The sequence below is a fragment of the Nannobrachium achirus genome (assembly GCF_963921795.1).
Source record: "Nannobrachium achirus genome assembly, chromosome: 7".
Classification (NCBI taxonomy): domain Eukaryota; kingdom Metazoa; phylum Chordata; class Actinopteri; order Myctophiformes; family Myctophidae; genus Nannobrachium; species Nannobrachium achirus.
In genome coordinates this window covers 56,353,477-56,368,609 of record NC_137816.1, presented here as the reverse complement: position 1 = coordinate 56,368,609, position 15,133 = coordinate 56,353,477, and the positions used below count along the sequence as shown (strand labels likewise).

General features: G+C 43.1%; 1 protein-coding gene across 1 annotated transcript in view; it reads left to right on the top strand.

Annotated features, from left to right (window-relative positions):
* Positions 1–14,430, top strand: part of pepd (peptidase D) — a 36,295-nt gene extending 21,865 nt beyond the window's left edge. Inside the window, exons 7-15 of the mRNA XM_080729272.1 lie at positions 653–697; positions 2,443–2,518; positions 3,246–3,292; positions 4,363–4,431; positions 5,794–5,871; positions 6,912–7,060; positions 9,174–9,358; positions 12,727–12,918; positions 13,714–14,430. Of these exons, the coding sequence (XP_080585398.1) occupies positions 653–697; positions 2,443–2,518; positions 3,246–3,292; positions 4,363–4,431; positions 5,794–5,871; positions 6,912–7,060; positions 9,174–9,358; positions 12,727–12,918; positions 13,714–13,857 (985 nt within the window). The 3' untranslated portion in view covers positions 13,858–14,430. The remainder of the gene's footprint in view (positions 1–652; positions 698–2,442; positions 2,519–3,245; positions 3,293–4,362; positions 4,432–5,793; positions 5,872–6,911; positions 7,061–9,173; positions 9,359–12,726; positions 12,919–13,713) is intronic.
* Positions 14,431–15,133: the final 703 nt, after the last annotated feature.

The following is a 15,133-nucleotide window of genomic DNA, read 5'->3' as shown; positions in this document are numbered from 1 at the left end:
GTACATTGTTTCAACAAGGTTGTCAGGGAGCATTTTGTGGAGTGGTGGCCTCTGGTATACAGATCATGGCAGATTAATATTGTTTTCTGAGCTAATCTGATAGGACAGATTGCAGTTAGATATAAATTATTAATTCATGGCCAAGTTGCTATCTCCTCCACTGGTGTTTAATAGTTATTTTTTTAACTGCCTGTGTGTGTGTGTGTGTGTGTGTGTGTGTGTGTGTGTGTGTGTGTGTGTGTGTGTGTGTGTGTGTGTGTGTGTGTGTGTGTGTGTGTGTGTGTGTGTGTGTGTGTGTGTGTGTGTGTGTGTGTGTGTGTGTGTGTGTTACGTTTATATACTGTATGCAGCAGTCTTTGATTTGTGCAGTGCAGCTTGTTATAGGCCTTCGGTTCAGATGCTGTTCTTTTAACGATAATCCCTACATCCAGGGATGTTAAAGTTCTGAACACATTTCATGTCATTCATGTATCTTTCCCCTCTGTTTACAGCTGTACGAAGGTACAATTGAATTGTCTTGTGCCGTAGCTACGATACACTTATTACAATAAGTATTGTTATTCCGTGTGCAGTAGATGGTGGATGATAATTACTTTTTACAAAGGCTGTCAATTTACTGTAGTTACATATTGCTGTATCTGTGATTTACCAGGTTCACAGTAAACAACACTCTTTTGCACCCAGTAATCGTGGAATGGTAAGTCTTTTTCTAAAGTAAGATTATTATATAGCAATATTAGACTAGTATGAAAGTATCTGAAGCCTGTTATAAAGTAGCGTTGCATAGCCAGACAATATCACATGGCATGGCCTTGTGTTAAAAGTGGCAGAGCTGCGCTAGGCTATAGGTTATACAGTGATGTGGAAATCCTTACTTCATTTATGGTCTATAGTTTAAAAGTCTAGCGGAATAGAAACTCTCATAAGTTCAGCAAACCTTCATCCTACACCAGCAAAGCACACAGATAGACTGACCAGCTTTCCCTGCCAGTCCGCTCATAATCAACTAGTTTCTCACAGTCGTAAGACGAAGGCTCTCTCTTCCTCTTGCTGTGACCCTCTAGCCAGGACACTCCTCGTATACCAGTCTTATCTCAGCAGATAGCAGACTATAAGCCTTGGTTCTCTGTTCATAGCTTCACGCTAGCAAAACAAAGTAGTCAATACTAAGCAATATAATATAATACTATGAATTAGCTTCATCAAAAGATGCTAATTGTATTTTGACATGAAAGTTTTTTCAGTCATTGAACGGTTGCAGTGGCCTTGCCGCCTGGTTATCTACGTTAAATTGTGTATCTATCTGGAGCCAGTGAAGACTTTTCCGTGTGCTGTTTGTGTGAGTCAGAGCCTCCTGTGCCTGTAATGGCGTCCGTGCTTTCCGGCCTATCCCTGGCATTAGGACTCTACACCCTCCAGACACATTGACATTTCCCTGGAATGAGGATGAATGCTGCTCAGGCACACCTCTTGGGGAAGGCAGACTTTGTTTGGTGCCCTCCTCTTTTTTTCCCCCTCTCTCTCTCTTTCCCTTTCCCACTCTTCACCTCTGTCGTCTTTGCTTGTGTACGGCTGTCCTTTGGGGCATTCTTTTCATCTTTACAGCCATTAGCGTTGCCACTGGTTACTGAAGTGTTTTTTGTTTAGTTTTTTTCGTTATTTTTATCGGTGGTATTTTTACTGCATGTCAAAACCCCACTAGTCACTGGTGTTTGTTACTGTAATTAACTCATGAGACTGATAATTGTCCCGTAATGCGTATACTCGTATACTATTATTAAACATATAAAAGAGCACTTATAAACATTTCTTAAAGGGAATAAACAACAGAAGAGAAGAAAAACAAAACGGTACAACAAAAAGTCCCCGTTTTGACCTAAGATACAAGTCACTCAACAAGACGAGAAAAACCTACATTTTAGCCTATTTAAAAATGTTCACATGTTTGATTGTCCATGAGCCATCCTTTTATTTGGACCTTTAGTTTAGACCTTCAAAGCACCTGTGTCACTTTAGATCTTAACCACTTTAACCATTCTTTTATACTTTAGCTATTCAAAAATAGCAGATATACAGATCCATCTAAAAAAATATAGAATAGTGTGTAAAAAGCACCCCAAACCATAACTGACTTTGGCAAGCAGCTTTTGGCTTCAGAACGTTGACATTTCTCTATTATAAATCCTTATTTTGAGTGGTCTTGTGTAATATTGTAATATTTTGAAATATGGACTCTGGATATTCATGAGCTGTATGCCATAAATTCAAAAAATTGAATTTCTTTTTATCTAGAATATATGAAAGTTTCAAGAAATATATGAAAGTTTAAAGAAAACAAGATACACTGTATAGGACGGACGGACACTCTCTTATGCTCTTATGCTGTTGACGTGCTGACCTGAGACGGCCTTCTGACTCCTTGTCTTGTGTCTGGTCCTGCAGTCGTCTGCTGAAGACAGACATGGAGCTGGAGGTCTTGCGTTACACCAACAGGATCTCCAGTGACGCCCACAAAACGGTACCATCTTTACCTTGTACTTTTTTTTTATTTCCATTTCGGTTAAGCAGCAAGCTGTATTATGCTTAGGTGATTTTTATTTAAGTTAGGATACACTTGCGCCACTGTAAAGACGAAACGGAAGTGGGGAAGGAGGCTTCATATGCTCTTAATATTTGCCGTGCTCCCAGTCCCGACTGTATGACGGAAGCCTTTAAAGATTGTGGGATAGCAACATGCTGGCCACTGTATCTCATCATTATGTCCAGATTAGGGATGGGACGATAATCGTTATTATCGTTTATCGTGATAATAAAATAAAAATAAAAAGAATCATATCGTGGCGATTTTAATTTATTGTGAAATGATCTTCTTTCATGCACTGGGATCAATTCACCTTTTATTTTGCCGTGCTGCATATATGGTACCATTTTAAACCCTCTATAATTGGTCAAACGGATCTGAAAATGACATAGTTGATGCAGTCTTTTTTTTTTCACTCTACCAAATCTCTTTGCCAAAAAAATTGTCAATCTTCAAGCTCACGACGCGTTGCGAGCTTGTAGATCTGCTATTTTTTGGCAAATGTTCCGCCCCACGATAATGGATGTTGGGGATATTTTGGATAATATCGTAAATTAGAATTTCTTTGGTCACACTAATCGTGACATTACATTTTCATATGTGGTCCCATCCCTAGTCCAGTTGTCCAGCAATAATGACGAAGCACCTTTTTGTTTCTCTGTAGCTGATGAAGCATGTGAAGCCTGGGATGAAAGAGTACGAGATGGAGAGGTGAGTAGACCAGTAGGTTCATTTGGATGCAGTGCAAAATGTGCAAACACAAACCATTATTAGTTACTTTGTCAGGTGGTGCAAATCCTTTGGAAACAAGCAGTAGAGTCCATGTTGTAGATAGTAGTTTTCTGTTTGCACTGTCTGAACTTACAGCTGGATGTTTGTGTGTGTGTGTGGGGGGGGGCTGCCATTAATGTGTGTAGTATTTGCACCGTGATCTTTCATGGGCAGATGTGACTTTGGGGGGCTAGTTTGTTACTGTAAATAGTAATAAAGAAATCGCCATCTTATTGTGTCTAAAAAGACATAGTTAGCCTCCAAAATGTGGTAAATGCAGAAAAATGTAACACTCGTCTAGGCCAAGAAAGCTAGTACGTTATACACTTAAAAAAAATTATTAATAAAAACTGTGTGCTTGCTGTTTCTCCACATTTTTCTTGACCCATCCAAAGTGGTGAGTTTTGTGTGTAATACTGCTATAAACACGAGGAGCAGCAGGCACTGAACCCTATCTATAGTCTTGCATCACTACACCACATTCAAAAGAAGACCACTTGCACTTACTTCCTATCAGTTTCTACAATCACTATCTAGACCTTTTTTTTTATTATATAGTAGTCTATTAATGTACTGTAGACTGTCAATCAAATTCAGATTGATAAACATTTTCCATTTGGTTTTCAGTTTGTTCATTACAGAGTCTTGTCATTCATGTTCAGTTGCCTTTTCGGTGTGCAGGACAAATCAAAGAGCATATACTGCATATCAATCCCCCCGTGCGCCGTTCTGAATGTTTGCGTTGTTCTGTCACGTCAGAGATATAACGTGGCAACAGAGGGGGCGTTTTGATCTGCACGACTGTGATGATTAGCAAAAAGCGGGGAACGCCAAATAGGTTTTCTGGAAAGCGTGAGGTCACGAGTAGGGCAGGGTTGAGGCTCTCCGCTAATTAGTGTTTTGTGTGATCTCGGAGCGGGTATCATTCATTTGGTTTTCTTCCATGTTGCTTGGATATGTCTTTGAAGATGGTGTGTGTGTTATGTTTTTCTCCTCTATTCTATTTTCAGCCTGTTCCAGCACTACTGCTACACCAAAGGGGGGATGCGTCACACCTCCTACACCTGCATCTGTGGAACGTAAGGCGTTGCGGAGGGGAAGAAAGCATGGATGGACGGATGGATAATTGGATGGATGACTAGATGGTTTGGATAGATGATTGGATGGATGATAAAAATGGATGGCTAGATGGATGGATGGATAAAGGGAGGGAGGGAGAGGGAGAGAGAAAATGCTATGGATCCTGGCGCCGATAATGAACACGGACAATGAAACGTGAAGCGTTAACCCCTTAAAGACCCGAGGCCGTCTTCAAAATCCCTAACAGGTTTTACAGATGTGTCCTGTTGAGATTGGCACATTTCACCCAGGTTTCTTTTTTTTTTTTTTCATCTCACTCGCGTCACTTTGTCTGCTGACCTCACTCGGCAAAGAAATAAAAAGAAAATAAACAAAAATATGATGTGCACTGCAATATAGTTTCAAATGCACTACATTGTAGGCGCTTTTTGAGTGTGTGTGATCTGGGCAGCTTGCCCCAAGAAATGTGCCAAGCTCAATAGGGAAAAAATGTATGTGCGTGACTACATCAGACGCTGCGGTTCTCAAACGTTTTCATGTCAAGGACCCCCAAAATGATGTGTATTTGGCCGCGGACCCCCCCATCTCAAAATATATATACAGATGTGTGTATACAACATACACCTGCTGTCAATTGATCCCAGTGCATGATGGAGGACAATTTCACGTTAAATTTAAATCTCCACGATGCGTTTTCTTTTTTTTTTTTTTATCACAATAAACAACAACGATCATCGTCCCATCCCTAATGAATGCCCTACGTCACAGCAAAGCATACGAATTTGCAGATCTGCAAGCTAGAAATGCGGTGCAAAGCGACACGTTTCTAGCTATTTTGAATCCTGAAAAGTAAAATGTCAGGATTCAAGCCGATAAATTAGGCTTTACTCTCCTATGTTAGTCGCTGTGGGGTCACCCTGTTGTCACTGATAAAGACATTTTTAAAATGACATAATTAACATAATTAAATGCGTCCTGGGGATTAGTGATCAGTGAATGGAAACTTATTGTAAAGTTTAAATTAAGTACTTGCTTGATTGAACATCCTTGTGTCACCGAGGCATTTCACCAAGGGGTTTTCTAGTCGAGATCAGAGAGACGGGAAAGATCCCAAAGCTTTTTGTTTAACATTTTTAACATTATATAAATAAATAAATAAACAATATTAATGAATTCAACTTGTTGTTCTGACATAAAATCATGTTTGCAATCAGCTTTTTCATACCATTACATCGAGCTGTGGATCCATATATATCTCGTACCTCAGAATTTTCTTTTTCTTTGAAAAGCAGACTTTAATTATACATAATAATTCTGCAGTCTTTCCTAATGAGCTGATGATTGTCTGGTGGTTCCGACAGGGGAAACAACTCCTCCGTCCTGCACTACGGCCACGCTGGGGCTCCCAACGACAAGACCATCGAGGATGGAGACATGTGGTATTTATTGGAATTAACTGCATTTACTAATAGCATATTTGTTTTTACCCATTTAGACCTGAAACACATTATTATTTTAACCATTATTCTATGCTTTAACTATTAAAAAAATTGCAGATATGCTGTAGATCTGCTATTTTTGAAAAATTGTGAAGATTTATGCAAGTCATATTTTGCAATAAAGTAGGCTGTATAGGGCATAAGTCGGTACGGTACTTATTTGTGCATCCCCAGCTCAGTGGAAGTAAGGTTGATATTATACCTTTGTTCTACTTTATTTTATTACTATTTATTTATTCTGTTTCATGGAAAGCACTTATTATCATGGTTGTTAACAACCCTACTGTAGGTGTGTTAGTGCCCAGCGCATCACAATGCTCACTAGCCCTAACCCTTTGTCCCTCAGTGCCCAGCGCATCACAATGCTCACTAGCCCTAACCCTTTGTGTGTGTTAGTTCCCAGCGCATCACAATGCTCACTAGCCCTAACCCTTTGTGTGTGTTAGTGCCCAGCGCATCACAATGCTCACTAGCCCTAACCCTTTGTGTGTGTTAGTGCCCAGCGCATCACAAAGCTCACTAGCCCTAACCCTTTGTGTGTGTTAGTGCCCAGTGCATCACAATGCTCACTAGCCCTAACCCTTTGTGTGTGTTAGTGCCCAGTGCATCACAATGCTCACTAACCCTAACCCTTTGTGTGTGTTAGTGCCCAGCGCATCACAAAGCTCACTAGCCCTAACCCTGTGTGTGTGTGTTAGTGCCCAGCGCATCACAATGCTCATTAGCCCTAACCCTTTGTGTGTGTTAGTGCCCAGTGCATCACAATGCTCACTAGCCCTAACCCTTTGTGTGTGTTAGTGCCCAGCGCATCACAATGCTCACTAGCCCTAACCCTGTGTGTTAGTGCCCAGCGCATCACAATGCTCACTAGCTCTAACCCTGTGTGTTAGTGCCCAGCGCATCACAAAGCTCACTAGCCCTAACCCTTTAGTGCCCAGCGCATCACAATGCTCACTAGCCCTAACCCTTTGTCCCTGCAGTCTGTTTGACATGGGCGGAGAGTACTACTGCTACTCCTCTGACATCACCTGCTCCTTCCCAGCCAATGGGAGGTTCACAGCCGACCAGAGGGCCATCTACGAGGCGGTGCTCAAGTCTTCCCTCGCTGTCATGGCTGCCATCAAACCAGGTACAGCATCACCTCACTAGCCAAGTGACTGTATACAGTATCTGTTGTCGGACAGAAACCTCTTCTCTCCATGTTTGAACTGTTTTTTTTTTTGTAAATGTGTGTGTGTGTGTGTGTGTGTGTGTGTGGTAAAGGAAAAAAAAAACAATCTAATTTCTCTCTGTTATAAACACTGGTCTGGAGCAGCTTTCATTCAAAACGATCTAACTTAACACTTTACATTATCAAAACTGGATTTTTTTCCCCCCCAGTTCCATGGCATCCATGCGCATCATTTGATACCATCGATTGCTGGATTAGATCGACATATATTATTCTATTATATTTCGAAGGTTAGTGAAAAACCTAGTGAAAATTCTGGCAGAAAATGATAAATAAACTAGAAGCAGTGCCCTTCCGAGCCCAGGTCTCTGCCAGGTCAGGTTGGTTATTGTGGCCTATAATAGGCCAATGTGAAATGAGTGCCATGTCTTCTTTGTCCTTTCACGGAGAACGGACGCTACATGCATGATCTGAGGCATTTTGTGGCAAAAATGAGTTTAGCAAAAGTCGACCTGCTGGTGGTGCTATAACAGGCCAATGTGAAAAGGGTAGCATTGGTTCCTTGACCTAGCAGCAATGTGCATGCCGAATTTCTCTGAAATCACAAGCTGCATAAATGATTTGAGGCATTTTGTTCAAGATGCACCAAAAGTCTGTGCAGTTGCTATGAAACTGTAAGTAGCACTTAACATGGTTTAGTCTCTTAAGTGCTAGAAACAAACGCTAAGCTATTATTGGCAACATGAACGTGCTTGGTAACAGCAGGCTCCCTATGAAAACGCAGCACACATTAGCACCTCGTCAGCAAACCAAAAGTAAAAAAAGAAAATTTAAAAGTACCAGATCGAAGAGCTCAAAATGCGTCACTTTCTTTTTTCAAGCATTTTCAAAAATAGTGGAAATAGCAAATCTACAAGCTCACAGCGCATCCCGAAGATGCGACATGTTGTGACTGAGAGCTTGTAGATCGGTTATGTTCAATGTAAGTATAAAGTTGTCAAATATGTCAGTCATTTCTTTGTATATTTACTAAATATACATATATATAAATATACATATATTTAGGTTATGTGTCATATCTGCCATGTGCAACTTCAAAGCCTACAAGCCAAACAGAAATGTTATTGTCAACGACAAAAACAAATCAATCGTTAATCACAATTATTTGAGTGACAATTAATTGTCATGTAAAATGTCATAATCGTGACAGTAGTTCTGTCGTGTCCTAAGGTGTGAGGTGGACGGGGATTAACCCATTTAGAACGGGTACACATTATTGTGTATCATTATTTTATGCTTTAACTATTGAAAAATAGCAGATATACAAGCTCACTGCGAGCTTGTAGATCTGCTATTTTTGAAAAATCTTGAAAATTAGAATTATGACCCGATTCTATACGTGTCTTTTGAATCCTTCTAAGGTTCTTTGAAAAACCTGTGTTTCTATGTCAGCAATCTGGCCGGCCATCGTCAAAGAAAAGGTCCTTTTCACTTCAACTGGAGCTCAGTTAGTCTGTTCTTGAGAGACCAGTATGTCAGTGGTTCTCAAACCTTTTCATGTGAAGGACCCCCAAAATGATATGTATTTGGCCACGGACCCGCATCTCAAAATATCTAGTTCCAGGGACCCCCCCAGAAGCAAAATTTGAGTTACAAACGTTCGCTTTGAAAATACATAATATTCAAAGATTTGCACACATTTTCATGACTTTTTTCAAAAATAGCAGATCTACAAGCTCGCAGCGCGGCACTCGGTGCCGCACTGTGAGCTTGTATATCTGCTATTTTTCACTGTTTAAAACATTCAATAATTCTAGGCCCTAAATGGGTTGACTTTTCCTATGGTCCCATCCATCCCTATAGGTGTGAGGTGGACGGGGATTGACTTTTCCTATGGTCCCATCCATCCCTATAGGTGTGAGGTGGACAGAGATTAACTTTTCCTATGGTCCCATCCATCCCTATAGGTGTGAGGTGGACGGGGATTGACTTTTCCTATGGTCCCATCCATCCCTATAGGTGTGAGGTGGACGGGGATTGACTTTTCCTATGGTCCCATCCATCCCTATAGGTGCGAGGTGGACAGAGATGCACCGGCTGGCTGACCGGGTGCACCTGGAGGAGCTGGTGAAGGTGGGCATCCTGACGGGCAGCGTGGAGGACATGCTGGCGGTCCACATGGGCTCGGTGTTCATGCCCCACGGCCTGGGACACCTGCTGGGCATCGACGTCCACGACGTGGGGGGCTACCCGGAGGTCAGTGCCCACCTATCCACACCGTACTGTGTGCGGGTGGCAAGACAGTGAGGCTGCCTGAACCTGTGGTTCTCTATCTTTTCAGGCCGCGACCCCCCAAAATAATCATATTTTATCTGGGGACCCCCCCCCCCCCCCCATCCTACGAGCACTAAGAGTTGAGGCACTACATTTTGTATAACACGGTTCTATTTAAAAAAATAGCCGATCAGCTATTTTCACAATTTCTGCCTCTAATATTTGGCCAACGTTTAATTAATCATTTTAGACCTATTAAAAAGTCCTTGCATTGTCACTTTAGAAATGTGCAGATACCCGCTATACACTTAAACTTTATGTTGGTTTGTTTACTGTTGAGTGAGAAAACAATGTTTCACATTAAAAGTGTCTGCTAAATGCCTAAATTGTAAAGTTTAAACCAGTGGTTCTCAACCTGTGGGACAGGACCCTCTGAGAGGTCCCCAAATTATTTTGGGGGTCCCCAGATCATTAACTTAACTCATTTACTGCCCCAACCCGAGAATCCAGGGGAAAAAGCCGTTGGTCCAGACTGCCCCCACCCGAGAAACCAGAGAATTTAATTCGATTTAATTTATAAAAACAATCCAAAATTGGATCGTCGCTCCTAAGTACCCTAGAGATGGTGCTTCCGTTCTGGGCCGGTAACCGGAACCGGATCTCGATTTTTTTTGGCCGGGACAACCCATTTCTTTGTGACCACTTCCTGCTCCGTTTACCTCCTTTGTACTATTCCACAATCTCCGAATGCTATATACTGTAGAGTCTGGAACTACAGCTCCCAAACGGCATGTATCGGAAGCTGACATTTCCGTTCACAAAACTACATTTTAAAATATCATTTCTGATAAGCAGCAAGCTGCTACACTATGTATGCTTAGATGGTTTTTATTTATGGGTGCGTTCGTAAATGTGCACTCAGCGCACTGGTGTGCCATCTTGTCTTTTGTTTATTCGGTGCACTTGGTGCGTTGTCGTTCGGAAATCCAGTGCGCTGCGCCCCCACCCCCCGGTGTGCTCAGTGCGCACACCCCTTCTCAGAAGTTGGGGTTTGACAGTGTGGTGCGTCAATACAGTGTTTTGATTGGTTGCTTTTCATGGCGGTGTCTCGAGCGCTTCTCATCTCACAATGGCATAGGAAATTATAACAAAGTGCACCATTTGCGGCTTGATTGGTCCTTTGGGCTTTATTGTTACACAGGCATCAATGTGTAAACTAACAGCAGGTAGGCCAATGTTATGAATTAAATTACCTTTCAATGGCAACGTTACCTTAGCAACTGCTGCTTTCCAGAAAGATTTTCCTTCAGAGTTCAGAATGAAAAAGCACACCGCTACCCCTTAACTGGTTGTTCGTAAATAAGCCACACTGAGTGCGCTCTACAACGTCACCGCCCCACTGAACACACACCCGGTGCGCATTTCCGAACGCACCCTATATTAGGATAAATGTACGTGACTGTAAAAGTGAAACAGAAGTGGGGAGGAGGCTTCACATCCGCTTTATTATAGCTTCTCATAGCGGAAACTCATCATAAGACTTCCGTTGCCCCAGACTGTATGACGGGAGCATTTGCAAATCGCAGTCTGCTAAGCTAGGAGCCACTGCTCCTAGCTCAGCAATGGTAGCATGGATTAAGATGGGGTCTTTTGTAATCGTGAACGGACCACGGTGTGCACGCGGATCGGGCATGATCCGTGCACCACCGTGCATGATGGACACATGACATGCATGATTTGAATAGGGTTGGAGGCGGTAACCGCCGTACCGCCGTACCGCGGTATACCGAGGTCTACCGCGGTGTCATTGTGCTTACCGCGGTAAAAAGACAAAAAAAAAGGTCTATTTTTTATTGGAAAACAAGCGAGTTTTAAAACGGGGGAGAAGCGAGGACCGCATGCGCTCCATGCCGCTCTGCTCTGGGCCGTGTACCACACGTTGGAAGCCACATACGTCACTCAGACACAGACCTGCACACGCGTGATTCCTAAACCCACCAGGCTTGAGTTAAGACCCGCCTCGTGGAAACGCGAGGTCTTCCAGGAGTGAGGCGGGTCTTAACTCAATCCTGGTGGGTTTAGGAATCACGCCCTGCACACAGTGCACAGAGCAGGGTACGGAGCACAACTTATGACGGAGCAGCAGCATACACTTTCTCTGTAATCCACTCGACACAAGGATGTTAATACATACCTTGTGTTGTGGCATATCTTTTTTTATTCATACGGATTACTGGCGGAGCGCGGGCCGCGTGGAGTAAAACCGAAAATGAAACTATTTTACTTTCTCCACCGCGTCCACGCGTCGCACGTTGTGCCCCGTGGGTCCGCATCAGAGTTCCCCCTAAACCTAACCTCAGTAAACCTTACCTCAGTAACTAACCTGCCGACGCTAAGTAACTAACCTGCCTTACGCTAAGTAACTAACCTGCCTTACGCTAAGTAACTAACCTGCCGACGCTAAGTAACTAACCTGCCGACCATGTCGGAACAGCGGATAGTCGGGATAGTGAGCGCTTCCCGTGCCGCGTACGGCGCGTCGGCGATTTTATAACCTTTTCTGTCAAGTCTTGTAACTAAAACCTGTATATAGCAGCACTCAATCACTGCGATTTGAGAGTTGAGACGTGACGTGACGTGAGTTTACAGAATCACTGTACACGATCTGACTACCCTTCCTCTTCTGGTTTGTTCACACAGCCGTTTGTGTCTGAAAAGCCCAAGCAGCTAGCCTACGTTACTATGGTAACCCGACAGTGCAGATCTAAAAGCTCAGAACGCGTCGCGGATGCGATGTGTTGTGAGCTTGTAGATCTGCTCCTTTGAAAGCCAGACCCGCTGTGCTGTACAGAGAAGTATAACTCGGGCAGTCAGGCTGTGTCTCCTCTCCACTGTGGAGAGGCGACTTTTGGGAAGATGATTGCAATATTTTGGCTTATCGCCGAACCTTAATTAATAGATACGGGGGTGCGGTAATTACCGCAGTACCGGCGGTAAATGGGAAGACGGTAATCGCGGTAACAAAATGTCCATACCGCCCCAGGCCTAGATTTGAACTACTAACAGTATACTATTTTATCTTAGTGAACTACACACTACTATAGGATGCCAGGTCAACAATGACTTGGCATCTGTCTACACAACATCTAAATTACATTTTAGCCTGTGCATATACTGTAATTGCACGGTCGTCGAGGCCAGGGCAAGTTGCTACGGTGGAGTCTGAAGGTTATGGTGGAAGATTGGGAGTGAGTTTCAACACTCAAACACTCATCCAAATAACACCTTTATCACATCCCAAACTTGATCATTGAAACAGATATACTGAAAGTGTATTACTGTTCACTCAGGGCGTGGAGCGGATCGACGAGCCCGGCCTGAAGAGCCTAAGGATGGGTCGGCTGGTCCGCGAGCGCATGGTGCTGACCGTGGAGCCCGGGATCTACTTCATCAACCACCTGCTGGACCAGGCCCTGGCCAACCCCACCCAGAGCTGCTTCATCAACAACCAAGTGCTGGCTCGCTTCCGCGGCTTCGGAGGGGTCAGTCTTATATCCTCCTCATCCTCACAGAACGGCAGGCTGTTTGTTTGTGTTATTGTGTTTTGAGTTGTAGGATCCAGTTTAAGCTTTTAACCGTTCTTTTTTTATACTTTGGCTATTCATAAATAGCAGATCTACAAGCTCGCAGCGCGGCACCGAGTGCAGCACTGCGAGCTTGTTTTGAAAAAACTAGAAAATCTTTGAATATATATTATTTTAAAGCGAAACATTTTTAACTGAAATCTTTGCCTCTGGGGGGGTCCCGGAACAATATACTTTGTGACGGGGGTCCGCGGACAAATACATATCATTGTGTGTGTGTGTGTGTTAGCGATGGGACGATAAGCGATATTATCATTTATCGTGTTATCATTTATCGTGATAAAAAACACTCAAAATGGTATCGTGGAGATTTCATTTATCGTGATATTGTCCTCCGTCATGCACTGGGATCAATTCACCTTTTATTTGCCGAGCTGCATATCCGAGCTGCATATCCGGTACCACTTTAACCCTAACCCTTGATACAGTCTATCAAATGTCTTTGCCAATCTACAAGCTCACGACGCATTGTGAGCTTGTAGAGCTGCTATTTTTTGGCAAATGTTCGGCCCCAGGATAATGGATTTTGATTATCGCGATAATATCGTAAATCATTTCTTTTGTCACAATAATCGTGATATGAAATGTTCATACCGTCCCAATGTCCCATCCCTAGTGAGGACCCAATGTTTGCAGGCTTGTAGATCTGCCATAAAAGTGGCATTCATAAAATGTGGGTGTATGTGTGTGCAGGTGCGCATCGAGGACGACATTGCGGTCACTGCGAGCGGCGTGGAGCTGCTGACCTGCGTGCCTCGCACGGTGGAGGAGATCGAGGCGTTCATGGCAGAGCCGGGTAAAGACTTCAGTCCCGTGGTCTGCAGCGAGCGCTTATAGACGACACCGCTCTCTGCCGTTCTCAGATGTCGCCAACAACACATTTCACGTTGTGCGCAGAAAAGGGATTCTTATCTTTCTTACGATCAAGTTAATTTCATTATACAGCTTATTCTTTTGTTTAGTTTTTCATTCATATTACATGCTGTCTGCTCCCCAAACCGATCACCTCTAACCTCCCAAAAATCAGGCACAACAAAAACACAGCCATAAACCATGGGTTTTGACTTATTTAGCTACAAATGAGCATCAGAACTCAACTGAATATGGAGATAGGGGATTGCCAATATACTGTGATACACAGGAATGACTAATTCCTAATGTAACGTAAAGCAAATTTAAGTAATTTTGCTCTCTACCACAATCACAATGTACTGTGAGAATCACATTCTACAACAGAAGCAGAACATGGAATGTTGCGCTTTACTTTGCTCTATAAAGAGCACTTTTGTACCAGCGATGTGCTGTCTAAAAAGATAAAATCTTGCTGCTAGCTTTTTATTTAAATCAGGTTTTTTGTATTAATTAGCAATGCTCCAAATCATCAGTGACTTAATAAACTCCCATTTTCAATTGCGTGTATGATGTTTATTATTTGTTTATCTATAGAAAAAGGATAATATCTAAAGTTTAGATTCAGCATTATGGTTTAGATTCTAAACCATAATGCTGTTTCTGTCCTCTAGATAAGTGATTCTCAACCTGTGGGTCTGGACCCCCAGGGGGGTCCCCAAGTGATTTTGGGGGAGTACGCAGATAATTCGCTTAATTGTGCAACACTGTTTTCTCGCTCGACAGTAAGGACAGGGCTCCACTGGGGGCGTCGTGTTACTCTGCGTCGTGACGGCTTCATTAACGCCGTCACGTTGGCGTCCGACCGGCTCCACCGCAGTGGCTGTGAGGTATTCATTCTAAATGGCAATAGCCCATTTCCAACACAAAATGAAAATCTCTTTCAAACAGGAATAAAACTATTTAATTTGTGACCGACCTGAATGTGAACGTATATAGCAGGTATGTTCATGTTGTCACACAAACAGCAGAGAACAGCAATGCAGCAGCACCACTGACCACTTTGTTTTGTCATGATTATAGCCTGTTGTGTCCAGTTCATTATGTGATTATTTTGGTGGGTCACTGCTCTAGAGACAGAACTATACCCACTGCATGACCCAAAGGCAGTCCCATAGCATTTTAGCCACACTGACACAGTATAGCAGGGGTCTTCAACAGGGGGTCCGGGACCACTAGGGGGCCCTCGGAGTTACTACAGGGG